At 41.4% G+C, this 26,731-nt stretch overlaps 1 protein-coding gene across 4 annotated transcripts in view; it reads right to left on the bottom strand.

The window, feature by feature from the left end:
• Positions 1-457: 457 nt before the first annotated feature.
• Positions 458-26,731, bottom strand: part of BDNF (brain derived neurotrophic factor) — a 52,696-nt gene continuing 26,422 nt past the window's right edge. For 3 of the 4 annotated variants that reach the window (XM_008050727.1, XM_008050728.1, XM_021708949.1), the window contains exon 2: positions 458-1,538. In XM_008050727.1, coding sequence (XP_008048918.1) covers positions 774-1,517 — 744 coding nt within the window. In that variant the 5' untranslated portion in view covers positions 1,518-1,538 and the 3' untranslated portion in view covers positions 458-773. Of the gene's footprint in view, positions 1,539-1,770; positions 1,874-26,731 lie in introns of those variants that run through there. The other variant, XM_021708951.1, reaches the window with a different exon arrangement.

Here is a 26,731-nt window from a genome sequence, read left to right as displayed (position 1 = left end):
TGTTTTTTGTTCAGTTGCCTTAATTTTTATTCACTTTCCAGTCATCTGATTGATATTGCAAACATCTTTACAACATACAAATGTATCTTTTTCCAACCAGAATATATATATTGAAGGAATTCTTTCCCCATCCCTACTCCCTGTGGGCACTAAAAAACAAAACAAACAACAACAACAAAAAAACACAAAACAAACAAAAATATATCCCTCCCATCCCCCATCCCCTAAGCCAGTAAAGCAATGACAACAGCACCTTGACATTGTTTTAATTCCAACGCTATCAGAAGTTAAAAGCAGTAAAACAGATATAGTACTAACAAGAACAAAGATACTTACTGTCTGAAATGTAAACGGAATGTTTTGGTTCAAATTTTTGTTTTGTGTGTGGTGTGTGTGTGTGTGTGTGTGTGTGTGTGTGTGTGTGTCTGTTTTCTGAAAGAGGACAGTTTATTATCAATTCACAATTAAAGCAGCATGCAATTTATTATTATTTTTTTCAACTTTTTATGTTTTCAATTCTTGGCAACGGCCACAAACCACAACATTATCGAGGAATGTAATAGCAGACTTTTTAAAGTTGTGCGCAAATGACTGTTTCCCTCCTGGTCATGGACATGTCCAATAAATAGATTGTAGAACCACTGGACTGTATAAACTTCATTTATACATGCAGTTCATAAAATTATTTCTTCTTAACTGAATAATTTACCCTGTTATGTATATATACAAATAGATAATTTTTGTCTCAATATACTCTATACAGCATAAATCCACTATCTTCCCCTCTTAATGGTCAATGTACACACACAGGAAGTGTCTATCCTGATGAATCGCCAGCCGATTCTCTTTTTGCTATCCATGGTGAGGGCCCGCACGTACGACTGGGTAGTTCGGCACTGGGAGTTCCAATGTCTCTTGTCTATTCCCCTGCAGCCTTCTTTCGTGTAACCCATAGGATTGCACTTGGTCTCGTAGAAGTATTGCTTCAGTTGGCCTTTCGATACAGGGACTTTCTCAAGGACCGTAACCGTCCCACCCGACATGTCCACGGCAGTCTTTTTGTCTGCCGCTGTCACCCACTCGCTAATACTGTCACACACGCTCAGCTCGCCGCGGCGGGCAGGGTCGGAGTGGCGCCGGACCCTCATGGACATGTTTGCAGCATCCAGGTAATTTTTGTATTCCTCCAGCAGAAAGAGAAGAGGAGGCTCCAAAGGCACTTGACTACTGAGCATCACCCTGGACGTGTACAAGTCCGCATCTTTGTTGTTCTCTTCGTGGGACCGAACCTTCTGGTCCTCATCCAGCAGCTCCTCTAGCACGTGTTCAAAGGTGTCAGCCAATGCCGTCAGGCCTCTCGAGCCTGCCTTGGGCCCATTCATGCTCTCCAGAGTCCCATGGGTCCGCACACCTGGGTAGGCCAAGCCGCCTTGTCCTCGGACGTTCGCTTCCTTCATGGGAGCAGCCTTCATGCAACCGAAGTATGAAATAACCATAGTAAGGAAAAGGATGGTCATCACTCTTCTCACCTGGTGGAACTGCAGGAGAGAGCAGAAACAAGACACGACATGGGTTAGGGTTTTCTGTCACAGGGATGCCACGGGGCCCATCTGATTGTAATTTCAGGCCTTTCTGCGGGGCTGAGGTATTTTATGTCTTGGTGATACTCTCCAGCTGCACCAGACACAAATCAGTATCAGCCGTGTGCTACAGGCGGTTTAATAGAAACCAGAGACCTACTGTGCCTTCCCCAGGACTGAGCATATAGGCCTGAGATTAGGTGGCTTCTAAGCAAGTGCAAAAACCGGTGGCGAGTTCTCCTCCATTCTCCCACTTTAGCAGCTTTGTAAGGTTAATTTTTAATGATCTCTGCACATGCTGTCATGAGAAACACAGAATCAGAAATGTTACTAAGCAACAACTTCGAGTGTAAGAGTAAATTTTTTTTTTTCAAGTTAGTAACATGGCCTTTTGCCGGAGTGTATGATAGAGGCAGCGGTGGTCTGAGGGGTCTGATAGGCCTTTCTAGCTATGTGATGTCTAGGCACGAACAGCACAATAGGACAGCAGTCAGGGAGCTAGAAGAAGCCTTTACAGTGACATTTTCCCCCCCTCCCACAGATACTCTATTACAGCAAAGAAGAAAGATAACTTTATTGAACCGTTCTGTTTTACAGAGAAGGAGGTATAAAGGACTTGCCTTGTGTCACAAAGAAAGTTTCTATTAGACCTTGAGCTCCCAACTCTACTATCCTTTCAGCTACACCTGGATGGTCACCACTGAAAATGTTTTGCTTATTTCCAAACACAAATCATTTGCTACATGTTCATTTTTAATGATGTATCTGTGCCTGGGGCTGCTATCATGAAAAAAATGTGTCTCCTTAGGAGAAGGCTGAGAAAGTCAGCATTGAAAAGGCATTGAGGTCAGTTTCAAATGCTTCCCATGTGCAGACCCTACATTTGTCTCTGAAACCCCTCACCCCTTGGTTTTTTCTGGCTAATACACAGATGTAGCTAAGAAAGCTCGGTTTCTCTGTTTATTAGAAATGTGGTACCCTGTGTGTGTGTGTGTGTGTGTGTGTGTGTGTGTGTGTGTACTCTGAGTTTATCATACCTTTAAAGAGCTGAGTGGCATTTTACACATTTTGGAACTGGCAGCTAGTGCTTCTTTCTGTGCTTTTGAAGTTTCCTGGGAAGTCCCTTAACAGCATATCTCAAAATTAATCTCTTCCTGTTTGCCAGAGGGTTTCTCTACTCTCAATCTGGCTGTACACCTACAAGCATGCTCTAGGAAACCAATGAGAATGATGAACAAGCAAAATGAAAACATACCTATGGACCGACTCAGGGTTACCATCAGGCGGCGAAGGACTTTGGAATCACTTACCTGAAGACTGTGTCCCTTAGTGGTAAAGGGTAGCGTCCCCAGCCCTGACACTCTAGCTGTATTTCCTTCTCAGTTCTGGGGCATGGACTTACAAAAAGACACAGACCTGCCACAGTCATGATGCTGTGCAAATAAGTACAAAAAGGACTGTGCTTCTGCCTGTGACGAGTCACTGAATACAAAGACAACCTACCTCCGGCCAATAGGTCAGAATGCAGAAGTGGCAGAAAGCGCTGTTCTTCATTTTTGTAAGAAGCAACATCTTATACCACTAAGGGACTTTATTACCATCCTCAAAACATGACCAAATTTCCTTTGGTTCCACTCTCACTTTGCACGAACAGTGAGCCTCCTCAGAACTGCTTGGATTGCACAATGGTTTGAGATTAGAAAAGGCACGTGGGTGTGAATTAAATATAAATGTCTACTCTGCTAAGACCTAAACCTTTGTGAATGTTCTGGATCCTGCACCATCAAAGGAATGGATCCTCCAAGGATATTTCTATTCCTAGCAAATGTTACTTACACTGTTGAACAAAAAACCTTTCTTCTAATAGTCCCAGTCCAAATTAAAACAACCCAAGGGGCATCTCCAATTTAGGTCAATGAAAGAATGCAAATTTAGAACACTTCACTCTAGCCATCTATGTCACACTGGTAAAGGTTTTCTGTGATCAGCTACCTTTTAATCCCATATTTCATCAAATCTAAGATACCATCATTATAAAGCACAACATTTTATGTGCAACAAAGAAAGAAAAAAATGCAGCTGGGCTATTGCTGTATCAATTAGAACTTGTACATTTACTGAGTTTTTTTAGATTTATTTGGACACGATTGTATCACATTTAACTTTTGTGCAGTATGTAAAATTTAAAAAGCAAAATAAATTGATTAAGGCCATGACAACTACGTCATAATTGCTACACAGCCAACAACCAGAGTCATTGGTTGAATTACCAATTTGAGAGATGTTAAAATACGTAAAAGGTGCATCTTAGAATTAATGAAATATGGTCCACACTAACTGCTTAAAATGGTCTGAGGTACAGAGGCATCTTCAACTACAGAGTTGGAAAATTGCTTTGTTATCACTACTTTTTTTTTCTTAAAACATTTTCTTTTCCAAATAGTTGTTACCAATAACTATTTACCAATAAAAGTAAAATATGTTTATTACAGAAATGTTTGGAAATTATTACAAGTATGAGGAAAAATCTTTTCCCCTGATTTTGGCTCAGCAATATTTTGAATTTTGGGTGATATAGTGACTCTGGACAACATAGTTTCTTGGAAAAATATTTGGATATACTGATGAATTCAAGCCTGCTTTCTTGCATTTATCATGGGAATGGAAGAGAAAGGGAGTTGATGTTTGATGAGCATCACTACTTGTGTTATCACTACTTTTAACGATACCTTTTAATACACTTGGCTTCAGTAAGTTTATTCTGCCTTTCACTTGGTCTTGTTTATCTTTTTATTAAGAACTTTTCATTAGGATATTAGTGCTGTATATATCATTTCCTCATCAGTTCAACAGGAAATATTCGGTGTCTGAGTTACTATTACTTGGCTTTCATTCTGAAATACACACATGGGTATTCCACAAAACTGGGCATGGAATTAGGAACTGACTAAATGGTGATAAAGTCCAACCCCACATTTCCAGCCCTGCCCTCTGAGTGGCACTTCTGCAATTCTGATTACTTACTCTACATCTAAGTCCTTGAAGTCAAGTGGATCCGACACCAAACTCAATAATTTTTGTCAGAACAATGGTACATCCTACCTCTTCTGTTTCTAACAATGATTTCCAGATATTTTGGACAACCCAGTCATAGGTTAGAACTCTTGGAATCAAGTTTGATAACACATTTCTTGGACAGTCTTCAAATCCAGGCTGGAAAGACATCCTGCTAACTTTTCTTTTAAGACATTTCTCCTGTCCGTACCTTTTTCTCTATCCCACTGCCACCATCTTGGTTTAGCCCTCATGATCATGTCATTCTGTGACCACAATGTCCCCCTGCTGTTCTGGACATCCTTCTTGCTCCCTTCAGTTCTGATGACCACTTCCTGAATAACCACTCTATCTTTATATTCTCTTGCACAAAAACTGGCAATAACTTTTTTTTGGTCCATTGGAACAAATCTTAGTCTTCTATCTGGTAGTCAACATGCTCCAAGATCTAGCCTTACCTTTCTTAGCTAACTTTCTCATATTACTCAGTGCTTCACTTTCTTACACTGCTCAATGCTTCTTCTCTTCTGCTCTGCCAGGAACAGAGCTCCTGGAGCCCTTCTATTCCCATTACCGCCTGGAAGTGACTTGTTTCATTCTTCTGGCAGTTTCTCTTTCCCCTTCCCCGACTCCCTCCCTTCCTTGCTCCCTCCCTCCCTGTCTCTCTCTCTCTCTCTCTCTGCCTCCTTCCTTCTCTCCCTCCCTCTCTTTCTCTGGCTAAATCTGGCTTATCTTGTCTTTCAGTTCAAACCCCAAATCATAATGCTCCCTTCTGCAATTACCCCCGCATACACTGCCTTCCTCCTCCTCTAACATTCCATGCTACATCTTATTTAGTACTTTATTCCCTATCCACCGACTGATTGCTAACTCTTCATTTGTTCATTATGGTCAATCCTCAGCTGAAAGGTAAGCTCTTTGAGGGAATGAATCACGTCTGATTCTCCCATAATACTCAACACAGAAACATATAATAGTTATACGTGGTAAAAACTTACCGACAGGTTTATTCAAGTAAGAGAAAACACAGTTCAGATAATTTTCTTGGGAAGCCTTTTCATTTGGAAAGCATCAGTGAATGCATTGAAATTCTTAGGTAAAGTATAGGTTGTATGAACCCCACATTATAAGCTCTGAGGAAACTGACAGATGGCAATTATCAGCCATGAGCAATTACTTAAGTTTCACCAATAGAGTAAAACTTTATTTGAACAATTAAAGAGAAAATAACACGACAATATACTAATTGTCCTACTACTTTCTGTGTAGTTTTGTTTCTAAAAGATCAACAGGAAACTTGAAAAGTAGGTAGTAATAATAATAATTACAACAATAATGGCAAAATTTGGAGTGTTCAGTCTTTTAACTTCCTCTTTTCCTATTCTGCTAAGCTCTTCGGTGAATGAATTATATACTACATTAAGAAATCATAAAAGATTAAATGAGAGCTTTCATAACAAACTTTCATTTTTGCCTTTCAGATGAGTCTTTATTACACCAAAGATGAAGAGGTCATGCAATACTGCTAAGTAGATCATTAGTCTATATATCTATTTATACTTAATAAATTCATCAGTGCTGGCTAATTCTGTTCCAAGGTTCACAACAATCAACTCAAGCACATTGGTTGGGTGCAGAAATTCATACCTGTAGTCTTACTTTGAAAGGTGGAGGCAAGAGGAATGTCTGAGCCCAGGAGTTCAAGACCAGCCTAGGCAACATGTCAAGAGCTTGTCTCTACAATAAATAAATAAAAAAATTAGCAGGGCATGGTGGCTTGCACCTGTAGTTCCAACTACTTGGAAGGATGAGGCAGAAAGATTGCCTGAGCCCAGCAGGTCGAGGCTGAGGTGGCTGGGAGCATGCCACTGCACTCTAGCCTGGGTAACAGAGTGAGACTTCGACTCAAAACAAAACAAAACTCAACACATTTAAAAAATGCTAGGAAGGTTTCTCTAACCCTACTCTCAGAAAATTCAATACAGTACATAGGACTAAAAAGGAGAGCAACAAAGTATATACAAAGTTTAGTTTTAAGCATGACTCACAAATCTTCAACATTCCATCAGAAGACTGTCCATGACAGCATGCTCTCCTGCTGTAGCAATAAGTTTCATTTGTCTAAGAGCCTATAGAATATTCACAAACATTATCTAATTTGATGTTTATAAGGAGAAATGATGGATATTATTATCCCCATTACACAGATGAGGCGATCAAGCTTCAGGCAGGTTAAGTGACCCATCAAATGTCATAAGGCCAGGAGGTCACCTGTTTCCTGATCCGAGTTGTTTCCATCAGGACACGCTGCCAGTTTTAAAATATTAGCTGCAGAGATGAGATAGGCTGGGACAACAAAAGAGCTTATGAAATGTGGACACAGTTTTCAGCAGTTATATATGTCCTGGAACCCAACTTTCAAAAGACGGCACCATTAAGATTCTACCCCGGCCATTGTCTTGCCATACTCTGGTGTGGCCCTATGCTCTTTGAGCTATGGCTGTTGCCATGTTCCCTGGCTTTGGCCACTTCCCCCACCTTGGGGAGGTGAATCTTCTCTCTCTCTCTCTCTCTCTCTCTCATTTACTTTTAAATAAACTACGTGTTCTAATCTAAAAAACAAAAAAGATTCTACCCCATAGGACTGGATTAATCATGACCACGAAGACCCTTCAACTTTAAGGCTTGATTACTCCAGTGGATGGAATTTCAGACAATGCAGTCTTCTTCTAAAAGGAGGCACTAAACATTTTTCAGCATATGTGGAGTGGATGGCTTGAATGAATTGATTTCTAGGCTGAAGTGAGTTGCAAAATGGAAAGGCAGAGAGTGAGCAGAGTTGAGTAGGAACCATCAGTGATGCTTGTATGTTAGCAGAAAGAACAGAATAGCAAGAACAGGAAGAGGTGGAGGGAAAGTGGAACTGCAAACTTTCATTCCAATTATAATTGCACTGAACTGAGATTCCACTGCTCAGCACTTTTAATTCAAAGATCTCCAAACACTTTGCAAATATTAAGTAATTAAGACTCATAGGACCCGAGAGGTGCAGGTAACTATAATTATCCCCATTTCGTACAGGAGGAAAGAGGACCTGAGTTTTAATCAACTCATCCACTCACTGTGGTTCCCCTGATAGAACAAGGTCAGAACCCCAGATTTCAAAGGAAAATAGGCATTGAACTACAGGAAATGGTGTGTTCTATTCTGCTACATCATTTCTGCATCATTTTCCCATGACATATGTGTTCCTTAGCAAAGAAGACTCAACCAACAAACAAAACAAACAAACCACCCACAACAACCCCCTCCTCACATTTTTCAAAGAAAATAATTGGTATTTGGAACCTGTCAATTAAATGGAGAAAAAAGTAATGATCATGACAGATACCCACCTGCTGATTTGGATGGCCATTCAGTGGAAACTAATACATATTTTAGTAAGTGATATCTGATGACACAGCTACTTCAAAGCTTTGAAGGAAGTACCTTAAAAATGTGTTTTTTAGCCATACTGTAGTTTATGTCCAAGAGTATCCAAATACACTTCCTACAAAATACAGTCCTTCATACCAGCGTACCCTCTGATCCCTGGTATACCCATGGTGTTGAGTGATACATGCAGACATCACTTAAACTCACTAAGAGTGCCAGAGAAATTGCTGACTCTCGCTTCACACTTGGAGTAATATCTGCATGTAACCACCATGAGAAAAAAAATGTATAATTTTCTGAATTAATTTGATGATTAAATGTTCATGTGTCTTTGATAGAAAGCATTCTAGCTCTGGTCTTCTGTTATATCCCATGATCCCCCCACCCCAATCCCTGAGAAAATAAGAATATTTCCATTAGCAGGAAATCGGGCCCACATGCTTCACATGGATAGGGATTGAGTATTCTTCCCTAAATTAGAACAATCTGTACTATACCTTGTACAAACTAGGGACTCAATTCTCTTTGTAAATATCTGTATGATACTCAGAGAGGTGCAATTTAACTAAGAGCAGTACGTCTTTATTCTTTATTTGTTCTTATTTTTTGTAGAGACAGAGGCCCCCCAGGCTGGTCTTGAACTCATGGATTCAAGTGGTCATCCCATCTCAGCCTGAGAACACTGGGTCAGCCTTAAAGTGAGTGGAAATGACATGAGTTTTGGAAAAAGGCATAAAATGTGTTTGGCAAAAAGACAGACCTGGGTAGAGAACATCTCACCTGGCTTCCAGACCAGGCACAGCTGTCACCATCCACAAGACTCTAAGTGCTTCCATCACTACTGTCCTAGGAAACCAAGTATTCTGCTCTAACCAATGAAGGCTCCCTGAAAGACAGAGCCAGAACCACTCAGGTCTTGCCCTCCCCTGTCCAAACTGCACATATCTTCAGTGTATAATAAAGAAGTCTTAGCACCAAGCATACGTAAGCCCCTTGCATATCAAATGAAGTTATCTGAAAATGCTTTTTAAAAAATATTCTTTAGGCAAGGTGTACTGACTCATGCTTATAATCCTAGCACTTTGGGAGGCCGAAGTAGGTAGATTGCTTGTGAACCCAGGTGTTTGAGACCAGCCTGGGCAACACAGCAAAAGCTCATCTCTACAAAAAAAATTTCAAAAAATTATTTGGGTGTGGTGGTGCATGCCTGTAGTCCCAGCTACTTGGGATGCTGAAGTGGAAGGATTGCCTGAGCTCAGGAAGTCAAGGCAGCAATGAGCTGTGATCATTGTGATCATGCCATTGTACCCCAGCCTGGGCAACAGAGTGAGAACCCCAACTAAAAAAAAAAAAATTAGCTGGGCATGGTGGCTCAAGCCAGTAATCCCAGCACTTTGAAAGGTCAAGATGGGAGGATCACTTGAGGCCAGAAATTCAAGACCAGCCTGGGCAACAAAGTGAGACTACATCTCTACCAAAATTAAAAAATAAAAAACAAAATAGCTGGGTGTGGTGGCATGAACTTATAGTCCCAACTACTCAGGAGAGGCTGATGGGGGAGGATCTTTTGAGCTCAGGAGTTCAAGGTTATGGTGAGCTATGATGGCGCCACTGAACTCCAGCCTGGGTAACATAGCGAGACCTACTCAATCAGAACCCACATTTCAACAAGCTTTATGCAATTCTAGGTAATTCTGATACCTATCAAAGTTGTGAGGCACTAGAACAAATGATAAAGAGAAAGGGAGTGGATTAAGATGAGGAAATGGAAGGGCTAAGTATTATGGTACTTTCTCAGTATGCCATGGGGTTACTTGTCATCTTTCCTCTTTGGTTCAACTTGTTTTATGAGGATACTTATATGGTAAAACATCTTTGCTTTTGTGATGGCATTAAGTGAAATCTGGGCTCCCTTCATGTCAACCGGCTTTTCCACTATTGTGGTTACATCATGAAGTGCAGGTGTCTGGTGGAATGAGAATTTATGGAGTACTGCTGACCTAAATCTAGGCTTTTACCCAATCATTAATTCTTACCTAAATGCTACAAGGCCAGTGGAAGAAAAACTGGCCTTCCTGATCGTTTAATACAGCCTAATATCACTTACTCACTCACTCAGAATCACACTTGAAATGATGGGACCAGCTATAGCACACTAACATTACTTATTAGTTGTGATCATGCCACTGTACTCCAGCCTGGGCAACAGAGTGAGAACTCAACTAAAAAAAAAAAAAAATTTAGCTGGGCCTGGTGGCTCAAGCCAGTAATCCCAGCATATTACAAGGCTTATTCCTTGAACTCCTGAGCTCCTGAGCTCCTGGCCAGATGTCTTTGGCCCTTGTCAGTTCTTTCTGTCCTGAAATGGTGAAATACAGACAGAGACAGTGAGAACTGACTCCCCCGTTCAAGATGGCTTTCTTATTTCTAGACTTGTCCTGAAGTCAACAGATCCAGGTCTCTTCTACCATGTACCATAACATTTAAACAAACAAACAACTCACAAAATAAAAAGGCAGCAGCAACAAAAATCTTAAAACACATGAGAATAGGTGTCAAACATCAAAACCCCTTCCCTAACCCAAATCTGTCTCTTCAATAAGGTTCCCAGTAAGGAATCCAATTTCTCAGCTGGTATCCAATATCTGGGATCATTTGTTTCAATATTGAAGTACTCAAAATGGTAAAAATGACAACAATAACTACAATAACAACTAAATATCCAGAGAAAAGTACAAATTTTTTTGAGTTGAATATAATGGGAGAGTAGATAGGGCAGTTCTGTAAACCGAACTGGAGACGGGCTCACTGCTGAGGCTTTTTACAATAGCATGCAGAGATTGCTGGTTACCAAACCTTGAGAAGTCACCAAGTTCACCAGTCCAAACACACATGACTAATGGGGTGCTATTAAATCATTAGCAAATGGGTGGGGCTGTGAGGACACAGAACCCTGCTTTCCCAGGTGGTATCTCGAGGATGGCTGAGTTCCACCTTCAGCCCCACATTGAAAACTACAGACATCTATGCAGCTGAGGGACAGCCTCCTGCAAGTGACCCACGAGGCACACCTACTAACAGGGCATGTTGTGGAAGCCAAGCAGGGCATGGTCATCCAGTTCCTGCATCCAGGAATAAGCACGTCCTGTGCCAAAATGAGAAAAAAGAAAAAAAAAAAACCACCACACAAGGGTGATGCAGATACAGTCTTTGTCCCTAAGGGGAGAATGGGTAGTAACTCTCAGGCCCAAGGATGAAGGGACCCCCACCCCCACCCTTTAAGAAAAGATGTTTGCTATTATGTAGGGATTGGCAACACACCAGAACAATCACAATTTAAGAGAGAGAGAGAGAATTAAAACCAGTCTGTCTTATTTCAATCTCTGTCTTCAGAACTGGCAACTTTTACAATCAACAGGTTGTTGCTTCTGGAGTGTTGCTGGATGCTTGAGTTCCGCCATGAGATGCCGCAGGAGTTATGACAGCCGAAAGCCAACACCCCACTAGACACTGCTCCACACAGCCACACTCTTAATGGACCCCAGAGTTGCGGTAAAGGCATGCCCTTCCCAGTTTTTCCACAGATGGTGCTCCTGAAATTTTCCATAGCCAATGTATTCCTGTGGTTAATTAGTTATCTGAACAATTTCCATTATAGAAAGTCTATCTGTACATCATGATACCCATCTTAGGACCAAACCAGCAGGCTTCGACATCATTAATTCAGGAAAGCCAACATGAGAGTGGGATGGGCGACTCCCTCCTGACACAGGGACCTTGCTAGGTTCGACCTTCCCCTCTGAAGCACCTAGAACATGACATTTTAAAAAAGGAAGAGATGAAAACAGGCGGCGGTGGGGGGAGAAACTGGAAAGGTAAGTTGCCACCAGAAACAAAAGAATAAAATTCCTTTTCAAACCCCTCTCCAGAAATCCTGGGGGAAAGATAAAATTAACAAGAGAAGGCTATTAGCTCTCTGCTGCTCACCTTTACGAGACCATTTTCAGGGATCGGTTTGTTAAATTCCTCCGAAGCGTGGAGGCATGCAGTACAGCCCTACTCCTGGGATGCACAGTCATCCCACACAGAAGCGTGTGGGCAGATGCCACAACATGTGTGGACACGCAACCCTTCCTGCAGAAACTGGGTGTTCTGAGTGGTAATGCAGATTAACCTCATGCGCCCAGGGAGGAGACTGGCATCTCCACACATTCAGTGTCCTTCGAGTTATTTTTTTGCCTCCAACTTTATAATTTCTTTAAATTACTTACTGTAAAGTACAGGAAAGTGCTCATAGTTTGTAGCTTAATGCAGGAAGAAAATTAATGGAAGATGTCCTCCACCCACTGGCCCACCCCAGCGCCCAGCTCTTCTAAGTGTCAGTGTTCATCACAACAGCACAGGAAAGGCAATTTCTGGGCCCTGGGCTCAATGGGCCATGTGGATCCTATTCAGGAAACTGGCTGTGCTCCAGAGCTACTATGAAATATAAGGAAAATATTAACATCTCAGATGACAAAAGGTCCATATGTGGGCCAGAAAATATCTGCATCATTTAAGCCACTAAATGCACCTCTATGGAAACATTCAATTCGGTGGCACCATGAATAACAGGACTGTGAGGACATCTGTTTGTCTCCACCCCTTCTCACTAAACAGCAATTTCCACAGATGACACGCAAACTCAAATGCTGATATATTAAATCCAAGCATGGGGCAGGGAACTTATTTCTTCACATCACCTATAAGTAAATACAGTACGGTATTCGTTGGTGGTGGTGGTATATGGGTAGGATTTTTGGAAGACGCTCTGGGCAGCTGGATAAATGATAAGGAGTATCAAACTTCTTCTTGCAACAAACACAACACAAAAAAAATTAACTACCATTGATTAACAAACTGTGAGGTAGACAATTTGACTATCCACAGTTTACAGTTGAAGAAATGGATGCTCACAGAGGTTCAGTAACAGTTGTCTAAGACTAAGACACCCAAGATATGTTGAAGATAGAGTATGAATGAACTAGGACTGGCCTGCCTATTTCCAAATGGAGTCAAGTACAGATGTGACCTTATATATATTTTTTGAGTTGGAGTCACTCCACTCAGGCTGGAGAGCAGTGGCATGATCATGGTTCACAGCAGGCTTGACCACCTCAGCTCAGGTGATCCACCTCAGCTTCCAGTAGCTGGGACTACAGGCAACCACGCCTGGCTAGTGTTTTGATTTTTTTGTAGAGACAAGGTCTTACTATGTTGCTCAGGTTAGCCTGGAACTCCTGGGCTCAAGCAATCCTCTTGCCTTGGCTTCTCAAAGCACCAGGATTACAGGCATGAACCACCATGCCCAGCTGCATCTTATATTTTGAGGGAGGTCAAGTTGACAGAGGTATCCCATAGACCCTATGTACCAGTTTCTTCTTTATTTATACAAAGTCCCACTTGATCATTTTTGATCATCAACCTATTCACACAGTAATTCCACAAAGGTGAAATACAACCCTCGTGACGGTATCCTCTTCCCAGTATTGAATTATCCCCAAAAGGTACCAACCACATGTGCATACTTAACAGGGCACAGTGCCAAAACTATGCATGAAGATAATTTGTTGAGATATCAGAACATTCTCCCCTGAGTATATATCTTTGGGCATTGAAACAGAACCACATGCTTTTGAGAGCAGTAACCGCAACTACCAAATATCCCTCTGTCAACTCTACTTGAGTAAGAATGCTTTTAATCAAGGCCCAAGTGTCAATGTACCCTTGAAAAAAAATTGACATAATATCTTTCTTTTTAGCACCCAAACATAGTCCCTTTGAAGGCTGGTGGTCTGACATCTGATGCCACCCTGTTTGTGACCCATCCATTTGTCCTGCTCTTTAGGAATATGGCTGAGGAACTGTGGAAAGAAGGGTAGACCAAGACACTCTTACATGTCTTCTCAAGGAGTAGATCAGATGACTAGTTAAGACCACAGAAATGGCGGGACAGATGGTCTGCATGGCTAGAGCCCCAGACGCTTATAGACTGTGCCAGTAAGAGAATCGAGTCAACACAGCCAAAGGAACCAGGGTCATGGATGGATTCTCTCCCACCCGACTGATACCTAGAGGCCCTCAGCATGAATGACACAGGCAACGATGACCCCACAGCCACACTGAGTTGATGCAAAACATACAACTGGGGTGATGTCCTGAATGTGCATGGTGGGCTAGATGATGATGGTACTAAAGAGAGAAGATCTTGCACCTGGCCACTGTCAGCCCTGGGAGGAGAGCTGACTTCTAGAGAAGCAGCTGCAGGAACCAATACAAACACAAGAAACCAAAGTGGAAATGCCTGTTGTGAAAGTCTTCACAGGTATTATGAACAAAAGAAAGTGTGTGTGTGTGTGTGTGTGTGTGTGTGTGTGTGTGTTTCACCTAGCTTCGACAGTCCACCCTTCTGTCCAGTAATGATCTCTGGTAGATGCAGTCATCAATGCAACCATCCCATTGCAACTGCTTTGTAAAGGGGAAGAGGGGCGGCTTTCTCCTTTAAGGTGGCCCCATCAAAAATTCTGTGAAAAACAAAAAAAGCAGATCTGTTTGGATGGAATGACCACTCTGCCCAGCTCCATTTATCAGACTTTTCTATGCAGTGAAAAATATGTTTATACTTGGAGAAAAATAAAGCTGAGAATACATCTTCCTAATGAGAATGATAAGGAGTTACGGGCTTTGACCTAGAATATACGCCTTTCAAAATGTGGAGATGCTATCTAGGCCATAAATCACAGTGTTTTTATATGATTCCTTATTTGCCTAATGCAGGAAACAGCCTGACAACTTTAAGGCAGGAGTCTGGCAATATCACATCATAGTTGAATGCTTCTATCACACTTTGGCAGTTTTAATTTATCTTATCAAGTACTAACGATTCAATGACAGATCTTGGGGGAAAGGCAAAACCATTCCTCAAAAGAGCATCCCTTGGGTATGAAGGTTCCAGGCTTACAAGGCATCCTCTGTGATTGGGGACAAATCTCTAGAACTCAGTGCCTGGAAATCATGTTGATAGCCAGGAAGAAAGCGCTACAAGTCTGGCATACAGTGTGCTGGGGCAGAACAATCTTCTTTTCTGTCTACACACACTTGTGCGCTTTACACCCAGCTCTGCCACTTAGGTGAATCATGAACGCATCACACCAGGGGTCATCGACATGTGGAAAAGGGCTCTGTCAACTATCAAGGGCAACTCTACCAACATCTGCTGTGAAACTCAACACAGGCCAGAGGGGTGACCAGAGGCAAGCACAGGTAGGGAAAGGAAACCATTCTCCCAATGTCTGAGACACTGAGATAGTGGAGGCGAAAGAAAACTGTCAAAAGATGGAATCTGAACATAGACAGGAAACAAGGGCAGGCTGACGTGAAGGGGAGGCGTGTGGTTCAGTGACTCCATAGGTAGTCCTCTGTCATCAAATAGACCGAGCATTCTGGCAAGCCTACTAGGGAAATCAGAGAAACATTTGAGAGGAAACTGTAAGGATATGGACTTGAACACGACTGTGAGATCCATACTGAATGAATGAGTCACAATTTTGATCAGCATGGTTGTTGTAGACACATGCCCGTCACACATAGGGAGGCCTCCAACTTACCTCCAAAATCAGATGCAAACTTCAAACACTCCTGAAAACATTCCCTAGAGGACCCTTTACCCCAAATTTAGAGACTGAATGAAAAACCACTCTTTAAAAGGCAAGATTAAAAAAAAAAAGTCCCACCCCAAAAACCTTCTCATCGCCACAGAAACAGTCATCTGGAAAACAGATCTCCCGTTAAACAAATAGTCAAAGCTGCCCTGCCATGTTAAACTCATCATGAAGATTCAAGAGTTGCTTTCCTCACCTTCCTGAAGGGAAACATTCCAACAGGCCAGAAATAACCAAATGAGGAAGTTCAATGAAGATGCTTCAATAGGTACTGCTACCCAGATGTCAGTCAGGAGACTGGCTATTTAGAACACAGAGAAAGGCTGTCAAGAACTCCTGTTATGGCGAGGCAAGACCTCTGTGCCAGGTACCCAGTCCCAGTTGGGTCTAAGTAGTCTAACTGATGTCATCCACTCTGGAGCCACCTCTTACTGAAACAAGGGACCCCAACTTCAGGTCTCAGGCTGGGAAGCTCTGAGGCCACTGTGGGTCAAGTATAAAGTCCTCTCAGCTCCATGTTTTACAGCACACCACGTTTCCTCACAGAAAATTCTCTGGGAGGCTTACTCTTGCTCAAGAGGCTTAAATGGCCTCCGATGAAGAATTCAAGATCTGTTATATTTTAGTGAATTATTCATTTACTCATTCAGCAAAGGGTATTCAGAACTCAGTGAGTTTCGGTGTCCTTTGCTTTAGGAAAATTGTTTTCGAGGTTGCTTCATGCAAAGTGGGAATTTGGGAACTCTTCATAGATTCATTAAGTGATTATCCCAAATTTTAATCGTCACTGATTTTCAAGTGGGACAGCAACTCTTGGAGGTGGGCACGCTCCTACCTATCAATAGTCCTCATGTGAAGTGTCTCAGTATTACCTTAAATTGTCAGTTTTACATGGTGAATCATTTAGAGGTTCACAAAATCAAAAACAATTCTCAAGAAAATAGTTAAGTGAATACAAGGACAAGCTGGCACCTCCAAGTTGTATGTTAGAGGCAGCTGTGGCACACTCACAGCCACCCCAGCATCGACCTGCTGGGCTCTGGCCATCCTTCCACCTCAGTCTTCCAAGCAGCTGGAACTACAGGCATGTGCTACCATGCCTGCCTCATTTTTTGATTTATTGTAGAGACGAGGGCTCACCAAGTTGCCTGGGCTGGTCTCGAACCCGCAGGCTCAGGCAATCCACTCATCTCAGCCTCCCAAAGTGCTGGGATTACAGGCTGAGCCACCAAGCCCAGCCTACAAAAATTAAAAAAAAAAAAAAATTAGCAGGGCATAGTGGCGCGTGCTACCTGGCTACTCAGGAGGCTGAGGCAGGAGGATTACTTTAGCCTAGGAGGTTGAGGATGCAGTGAGCTATGATCACGCCACTGCACTCCAGCCTGGATGACAGAGTGAGACCTTGTCTCCAAAAATAAAATAAGGTGTTCATTAGCAGAGCTCTGGTCACTCAGAGTCAGCTGTGTTTCTGTCATTCCCTCAAGTGAAGAAAACACAGTTGTAGACTGTGTTTTTTCCATAGGGGATAAAAAATAACATAATTTTTTTTAAGCTTTATTTCTGCCTCTTTTCCCTTCAGAGTGACAGAGGTCACCCAAACTTTTGTGGCTAGGCCGGGCGTGATGGCGCATACCTATAATCCCAGTACTTTGGGAGACTGAAGTGAGAGGATTGCCTGAGCCCATGGGTTCTAGCCTGGGCAACTTGGCAAGATCTCATCTCTACAATAAATTAAAAAAAAAATTAGCCAGGCGTGGTGGCCCGTGCCTATAGTTCCAGCTACTTGGAAGACTGAGGTGGAAGGAATGCCTGAGCCCAGCAGGTTGAGGCTGCAGTGGCCGGGAGCATGCCACTGCCCTCCAGCCTGGGCAACAGAGTGAGACTCCAATGCTCCCCAAAACAAACTAAACAAACAAACAAACAAACAAAAGTTCTGTGGCTAGGTTCTCTGGGAAAGCCTTTCTTTAGAATGCCACTCATCAAACTTGCAGCTTAGGATAACTGTGATGTAGGCCTTTCCCAAAATTTCCCTTTTAACTATTTGTTCACTTAACAGTCATTCTTTGCGCACAGGCACTGGGGACATCAAAATGAATAAGACAAACTCTCTGCCTTTAGGAACTTCACTGTTAGAGGGGGCTGCCCGTGGGTTAGACACACAAACCAACAAATGACACACTGTAGCCATGACACAACTGACATACACTCAAAGGCCATTCCCAAAAGAGAAGAAGGTGACAGAACGGAGGAGTTTGGGGTCCAGCTTTTCATTCCATATAGACCATGCTTTGTAGCGCAGAAGATTGTATTATATAATCTGCTAACCTCTTTTCATGTATAACCCGCAAAGCAAGATGAAGTACCATGAAGAGTTCAATGTCGACGAGCTTCTGCGGCATGTCTCCTGGAAACCAGAACTCATTTACAGATACTTACTGAGAATTGATTCCCTTCAGAATGACTTCCTAGCTGATAACAATGCTGAAAGCTTTCTTTTCCATGAGGGAAAAAGATGTTGAATCACTTAGCAAGTACCTAGAGGACCTCCTACCATGTGCGTGCTCCTACTATGTGTTAGAGGGACTCACATAATGTAGGAGGTGGGGTTTTGCTTTCAAAGAGTTTACAATCTAATTGCAGAGATAATACTAAAATACACAAGAGGGAAAGATAAGGACTGTATTTCATATAACTTTGAAAAAACTACCATTTACTCAACTTCCTAGCATCACATATTTCCTAGCATCACTATTGCATAGAACTCTCTCTTCTTGGGATTTTGAATTGGAAACAGAATAGAAACAAATTGCCAAATGGGAATACAAGTACAGGGTCAGCCTCAATTTCAGTGCAGTGGCTCCCAGCTTTGGTTCACACGCCATCCAGTCCTGAAGATGATAGACCTAAGGGTTCCATCAATCAGATTAATCTCTCTTCTTTTTTACAGAAAGAAGAGGGACAAGAGAGGGGTCGAGAATATTCCTCTGAATGTGCTACCTTTTAGGAAGCAAGTCCCTTGTGGAAACACAAGGATGGGAATAAAGGATGTCCCCCCAACATTGTTCTAAGGCATAGCATATTTAAGTAACTTGCCCAAGATCACAGAGTTAATAAGAAGGGAGTCTGAAATTGAACATGATCATCAGGCCAGCCCAGGGATGCAGGTACCAGGCCTGGGCTACCTCACGAAGTTTCTATTTAGAAAATGTTTTTAAAGTCAACAGATTTGAACAAAATGTTCTTTCTGGAACATTTTTCTAGACTAAAACATTATATCCACAGCTTCTAGCATAGGATGTAGCACAGAGAAGACACATAGTAATGATTTAATGGCTATACAATTAGTTACTAAGTTGTGAGAGACAGACTATAGATAACCTTTGAACTTGGATAGGGCAGGTTTATTAGAGGCAGGAGTCTTTTTGGGTTTTTTTTTTGGTTGTTGTTTTTTTTGAGTTGGAGTTTCACTCTGTCGCCCAGACTGGAGTGCAGTGGCCAATCCTGGCCACTGCAACCTCGACGCGCTGGGCTCCAGCGATCCTTCCGCCTCAGCCTTCCAAGTAGCTGGAACTACAGATGTGCACTACCATGCCTGGCTAATTTTTTGATTTATTGTAGAGATGAGGTCTCACCTGCCCAGGCTGGTCTCGAACCCGCGGGCTTAGGCAATCCACTCACCTCAGCCTCCCAAAGGTGCAGGATTACAGGCTGAGCCACCGAGCCCGGTGAGGCAGGAGTCTTTTTAGAGGAAGTAAAATTCCAGCTGGATCTTAAAGAATGAGTAAGTTTAAGATGGACAAAAGGAGCAAGAAAAGTCAGGAATAAATAAGACTCAGAAAACTATGACAAAACAGAGTTTCGGTCTTGTCAACTTTGCTACAAAGTGAAACAAATTTAGGTATGAAGTAGGCTTGATGAAGCTTTTTATTGTCCTGATAACAAGTCATAAAAAAGGATTACTTTGGAGTTGGAAAGTACTAATGATAAAAACAATGGCTAAGCATTTACTATGCCAAGCACTGTTCTAAGCACTTCACGCATACTAACCTACTTAATCCCAGCCAATTCCCTGTTAAGAGGTTCAGGAATGGAGAATTGAAATAACTTGCCCAAAGTTAAGTGTTAGGTCTGAAACCAAACTCAATTTTCAGACTCGGGAATAGTGTCTCAGGTCATTTGCTCTCACCTGGAAGTTTCAGATCAGGAAATCTTTTTTCAAATCAGAAGAAAATCCTCAGCAGGCCTGTCATCTCAAAGTCTCTGAATTTCTGATTATTTACAAGGCTGCAAATCCCTTCTAACCGTGCTGTAATCCAAGTATTTGGACAATGAAGTAAATGATATGTCTCTCTAAATCACAGGGCATTCAATTTATTTGGCTTCCAGTTCAGCAATTCTCAAACTTTCCTGTCCATCTGAACCACCTGTGGACGTTTCTAAACCTAACACAGGCCCAAGGGCCCTATCCCAAACCTACAAATCTCAGAGGCAAGGATCTCCTATCTGTATTTCTAAAAAGTTTTGAAGGTGATTCTGATGATCACCATGTTTGAGAACCACTGTCCTGTGGTATATTCCATTTTATTAGAGTCTTCAACACTTCACTTACCAAGACCCTCAGCTTCAAGCAAAATTGTAACAAGGACACTCAAGGAGCAATACATCAAAAATCATATACTCATTTCCCCTTCTTTTCAAGAGTCTTTTCTTTAAAAACAAATCTAAATTTAAAAATGCCTTAGAATAAACATGTTTTATCTTCCCATCATCACTTTTTTCCTTGGTACACTGAAGAGTGACAGTCACTGCTGTTAAGAGAAAAGTGGAGACTAGGCCAGATGACACTATCAGCACACCCCTGCTCTAGGGCCTCACATGAAGGCATCAAGGGTGAAATATGGTTTCTTACTTGAATACTGCAGGTCATGTTTACAAATAGCCAGAGCGGTGGTGAGAGGACTGGGTCAGGTGAAATCACTGGGCCATAATCCTTGCTTGGTTTCTATAGCTATATATAGTACATATAGTAAATATAATTTGGATTGTTTTCTGAGCTTACGCTTCCTCTTCTATTATACAGAAATAATGTAGGCTCAATCCCTTGTCTGTGTGCTTTTTGAGTGGAAGCTCACTCTGTTTCCAAGGTTGGGGCACGACCATGGCTCACTATTGCCTCAATCTCCTGGGCTCAAGTAAGCCTTCTACCTTAGCCTCCTGAGTAGTTGGGACTACAGGTGCATGCCATCATGCCCAGTTAATTTTTTTATTTTAGTTTTTGTAGAGATGAGGTCTTGCTATGTTTGTTGCCTGGTCTGGTCTTAAACTCCTGGACTCAAGTGATTCTCCTGCCTCAGCCTCCCAAAGTGCTGGGATTATAGCATCAGCCACCATGCCCAGCCTACCCAATCTTTTTTATAGGATCAAACGGAATGAGATATGAATGTATTTTTTAGTATATGGAACACTACATATTTGGAAGACAATATTAAAGTGTGACATATTGTCTACATGACTTTAGCCAGCACACAATTACGTAGGAATCTTGGTGTCAAGAAACCAACTGACATTTGGTACCAGTATCCAAGCCTACTGAGGTGCTGAACTATGGAGAGTTTTCATAACTCCTTGTATAGCTTGGAGTGGTGACAGGGAAGGTTTCCCTAGGTGTTTTCTTTGTTTGTTTGTTTGTTTGCCAGAGTCTGACTCTGTTACCCAGGCTGGAGTGCAGTGGCACAAATACAGGTCACCACAGCCTCAACCTGCTTTCTAAGCAGCTGGGACTACAGGCACATGCCACCATGCCCAACTACTTTTAAAAATTGTTATTTTTGGTGTCGGAATGAGGTCTCACTATATTTCCCAGGCTGATCTCAAATTCCTTGGCTCAAGCCATCCTCCAGCCTCGTTCTCCCAAAATGTTGGGATTACAGGTATGAGCCACCATGCCTGACCCCTCTGAGTTTTTACATGAGCTGGACTGAAGAACAATTAGAGGCTCTGGAACATTTGATGCTACCAAGTTTAAGAGAGTCATTGTCAAAGATATGAAAAACCAGAAAAATAATCTTGCATTTTAGGAAAAGCTTTTTAAAATAAATGTTATTAATGGCAACACATTTGAATGATTAACAAATTATTTAAGAGAAGGTCACTCTGTATTGCTTCTCAACCACTTATACATGATGAGTTCTAAAAAACTACATGATACAAAAAAGAAACGAATCCACATATTTAAAGTATCTGCTTTACCAGGTTTGCATTTGTGAATACTCTCAACGGGCAGGTTGATGCAACTCTCAGTGCAAGTGTGAGGCCACAGGACTGCGCAGTAGGCTGGCCCAGTGCCCTGCCCAGGAGGGAGACAGAAGGCTCTGAATATAGCTGTGGGTTTGGTATTAGAAGGAACATGGGACTTATTCCCACTGCCTGGTCTTGTGGGGTTTTTTGTTGTTGTTGTTGTTATTTTGGGGGTTTTGGGGTTTTGTTTATTTGTTTGAGATTCACAAAAGAACTATGCAAAAGTTTACTTCCTTGTATATCAAGAATTTAACCACTTCTGAGTCAATGATGTCAAATTGTGTTCTAGTTATGCTGGCATATTTACATAATCATGAACACCACGTATCTGAGCAAAATTACCTCCTGACTTCACAGGGAAGGGAGGCCAAATGAACTAAAAAGTGATTTCTTGTAAACTCTAAAGAGATGCTGTTACTAAAGTACTAAATTTAAAGGCAAAATAGAATTCACTAAATGGCTTCTTCCATTTTCTTTCTCTTATGTTGCATACTCATGAAGCCAACTTTTAGTAAATGGAAGCATTCTCCTAATTTAAGTTTTAAAAGAAGGAAACACACAGAATTTATAAATACTGCCAAATGAAGGACAAGTCCCTGAATATTAAGAGACCTACACAGTTCCTTGTATGTAAGGAAAAAAAAAATCCATCATAAAATTAGTGGTTGCCAACAGTATCTTTGGTCTAGAAGTTCTTCTACTGGGGCTTGTTATAGAGGTATTCTTACAAAGAGATCCTCACGAGATATCCTCAAATAGCAAAATGCTTTAAGACAATGTCTAACAAGCATTTTTATTGTCTTCATTTAAACCCAAAATGATACCTGAAAAATCAGAGAGGACAAAAAAAAAAAAAATCAACCTCTAAAAAAGAGAAATATGTTCTTCCAAAATGTTATAATCAATCACAAAAACACAGTATGGGCAAGAAGCTAGGCAGTAACTCAGAGATTTTGCCCAAGATTCTTTTTTTAGAGCAGGTTTCCTTGGGAGGGAGTCTATGAATAGGTAATGGAAACCCTATATGGGGGAATCAATGGGGTTCCTCATCAAGCAGTACCTGAAGATGGATGAATCAATACAGGGAAAAGAAACCCAACTAGCCCAGTGCCTGGCACCCACTGGGCACTCAATGCTCAGTGAATTAAGAAATGAAAGAACCATTCCCTGCAGATAACAGTTTCACTTGTTTAAAGGAAAACTTTGAAATAGGAGAAAACATGCAAGCAGCAACATCTATAAACTATAAAACATGTTTTGTCCTAAAAAGTATGTAAATGATAAACAGTTTGCTTTGCTGACCCACAATATTAATACTTGAATGCAGGATGAGAGACCACGAAGAAGAAATATTCATTGCCACTTGGATGCTGCTCATCTTACAGTCTACACTTGCGTTTGTGACTTCTCTGTGTTGGTTAATCTCCAACTGTTCTACAGAAGAGCAAAATAAGTTATATGTAAAAAAGTAACTCTGTCTATGTTGACACCTGATGGAGTTGGGGAATCAGTACATTTGAAAAGAGAAATTCTGGAAAACTGTAATAGTCTGAAGATTCTGTGGTTCCCAGAAGGGGAAGGTGAATAGTGGGAAGCTTTCTTAGTTCACCTACTGGACTCTCTATGGAAAAAGTAAAGCACAGTCTTTGCAAAGAAATAGGAGGGATTTCTGATACTCAAATCATGATGCTAAACACATCAGATAGAGGATTCAAAGGCAGAAATATATGGTCATTTTCATTAGGATCACTTGTGAGCTAAAAATAAGGAACATACTCATGATCAATACATTAGGAAAAACTTAGGAGGACAAAGGTACTTAGAAGAACACCTATCTCCAACCTCCCACTTTATTTCTAGAAGAGTTGCAGCCCCTCTGCTTAAATATTTATAATAAGAAATTAATCAGATTCCAAAGAAGCCTCCTTTTTCTTTATTAGATTATGCAGTCCCCTAATAAAGCACTTTGTATGCAATAGGCATGCAATATTTGCTTGATTATATTGAACTGGAAGTTCTTGGGGCTATCACTTAGAGTATCTAAATTTATATAAGTGGTCCTATAACTCCCTCTTCCATATGGCAGTTCTTCAAATTTTTGAAAACTCTCCTTAAATGCAAGATGTCAAAAATACATCACGCAGCCACATTCTAGTCCTTCAGCCAGAGCACACATTCACCATCAGAACACTCTTTCTCACCGAGCCTGGACAGTTTCAGAGTTCTCCTCAACCCAACATTCCAAGTTGCGACTATCATGTGATCAGAGTTCCCAAGAGAGGCAAAAAAACCATTTGCCATTCCAGTCTAAGTCTTCTTGCCCCCAAGACGCCCATTCCAAATTCCCTCAACCACTCCTCCCACGTAACGCTTCTCGATTCCCTTTGCATCCTGGTCACAGTGATCTGGACAGACCCCAACTTATGATGTATGTTATAGTGTACCTAAAGAGACCTATTTCAGTTCCTTGAAGACAAGATCATATCCTAAATACAGTCTATTAAAAAACTAGAGAATCATTAGCCTTTCCATTTCAGTATCACGCGTCTATTGGCAAAGTCTGGAACCTCAGTAGCTATGTTAACAACAGACCTCGGCCACACCACTGGTGGCACTGAACTTGTGGTTCATTTAAAACATCCAGGTTTCCTTTCTACAGCCTGTTGGTAAGCCATCCCCCCAAAACCGCGCCTCCAACTCCTTACTCCATCCTATATTTATGCAATTGATTTTTGAACTTAATCATAGTATTTTACATTTAAGTAAATGTAAATGATCCAGATTCTATCATTCAACAGAATGTCTGCAATATCTGCTGGCTTTGTGTTTCAATATAAGCATATCGTCTGTGCCTACAGACACATCGTCAGCCAACACGTCGGAGCTGGGTGTATTTTCCCAGTGTTGCGTAAGAGAGAACACCTTCCGGAGTTTGGCCTGGGAATGTGGCCTGGGCCTCTGCCAGGCATCTCCCTCCAGCAACACGACTGCAAATTTCTCGACCTTCGGATTCCACATGATGTAAAAGAAATTTGTCTGTGTTTAAAAACACATTCAAGAAATAAGTGAACATGTGAAAAGACAGAAAAACTTGTTTCGATTTGGGCATAGTTTCAGTTTTCAAAGGCACATGAAGGCAGAGAGAATCAGAAAATGGAACTTCCTGGCTGGGCATAGTGGCTCATGCCTGTAATTCCAGCACTCTGGAAGGCTGAGGTGGGAGGATTGTTTGAGCCCAGGAGTTCGAGACCAGCCCGGGCAACTTAGTGAGACTTTGTCTCTACAATAAAAATTAAGAAATAAAAATAAAAAAGCTAGGTGTGATGGCATGGACCTATAGTCCCAGCTACTCGGGAGGCTGAGGCAGGAGGATTGCCTGAGCTCAGGAAATTGAGACCATGCCACTGCACTCTAGCCTGGGCAACAAAGTAAGACCCTCACTCAATAAATAAAATCAAGGGAACTACTAGGAGCAGCTCCGAGACTCATTTGACTCAACTCCATGTGGCAAGACGTGTATTCAGTTAGTTTCCTTATCTAGCTATGTATAACTTGTTTTAGGACACTTTTTTGGGGGGAAAAGAAAGTTTTCTGTACCCAACTGCTTCCATAGTTGACACAAAGTAGACAACAGAATGACTTTCTTTGGTTATCATGCTGGTTTTTTCTCTGCTTACTGGAAACAGGCAAAAATTTAAGATATATTATACCTCCTTCCCTGAAGTACATAGGTAGCCTCTCCACTGGCATTTAAAAATTAGAAGATATTTAAAAGAAAAAAAAAATCCACCAGTAAGTTTAAGTTGCTGTCTAAATCAACTTTAACATTTCATATAGTCACAATTTCATGAGTGGATCAAATTATACATAAGAAATTTTAGAACCAAGCCAATTAAATGACTTTTATAGTACATACTGGAAAAAAAATATTACTAAACCTATTTCCTCCAATTTCTGTCTTTCTTCCAGCAAAACAAATAAACATTTTTTTTCTATAAAGTATCTTCATTGTCTTCATCACCAGTGAGAATCTGGGTCAATTTTTTATCTACTTGTTCATTCAACAACATTTCTCAAAGTGTCCCCTTCGCCACTGGAACAGTCCTGGATGATGTTGTGAGTGAATGCAAAAGTGAACTAAATACAGATTTCCGTCACCAAAGAATTTGAAGCCAATTTGTAATTATTGGTTCTTGGTTCCATAACTCCTTTTTGGTGCTGGCTCAGATGTCTATCTTTATTTTTTCTATGGTTAATGCAATCTTTATAATTTTCCTTTTTTTCTTTTTCTTACTTTTTTGGTGTTTAAAATCCTGCCACATATATGATCCTTAATTCTATCCTTACGTCTTCTAAATCATTAGTGTTAAAATTAGACTGTAGATCAAAGACATTCTTGAAGGTCTCATGACTGCATTCATTTGGCGCTATTGTCTCTCAGAAAGTATAATGACTTGCCTGTGGCAAATGAGTAAAATCTGAACTGTTGTACTCAATGCTTCAGTACGTGTCCCTGAAAATAATAAATGTTAAAAAAGGAGGCCAACCGTTGATTCCTGGCAGGCGAGTCTATGTTCTACTACATTGAAACACTGAAAGGACTTGGTGTATATATTGAGTTGTGGATCTGACTGTTTTGAAATCTCATCTACAATTCCATGCATG

Source organism: Carlito syrichta, unplaced genomic scaffold (genome assembly GCF_000164805.1).
Source record: "Carlito syrichta isolate Samal-C Ts95f unplaced genomic scaffold, Tarsius_syrichta-2.0.1 Scaffold153629, whole genome shotgun sequence".
Taxonomy (NCBI): Eukaryota; Metazoa; Chordata; class Mammalia; order Primates; family Tarsiidae; genus Carlito; species Carlito syrichta.
The sequence above is the reverse complement of the archived record's forward strand: the minus strand, read 5'-3'. Positions and strand labels throughout refer to the sequence as shown.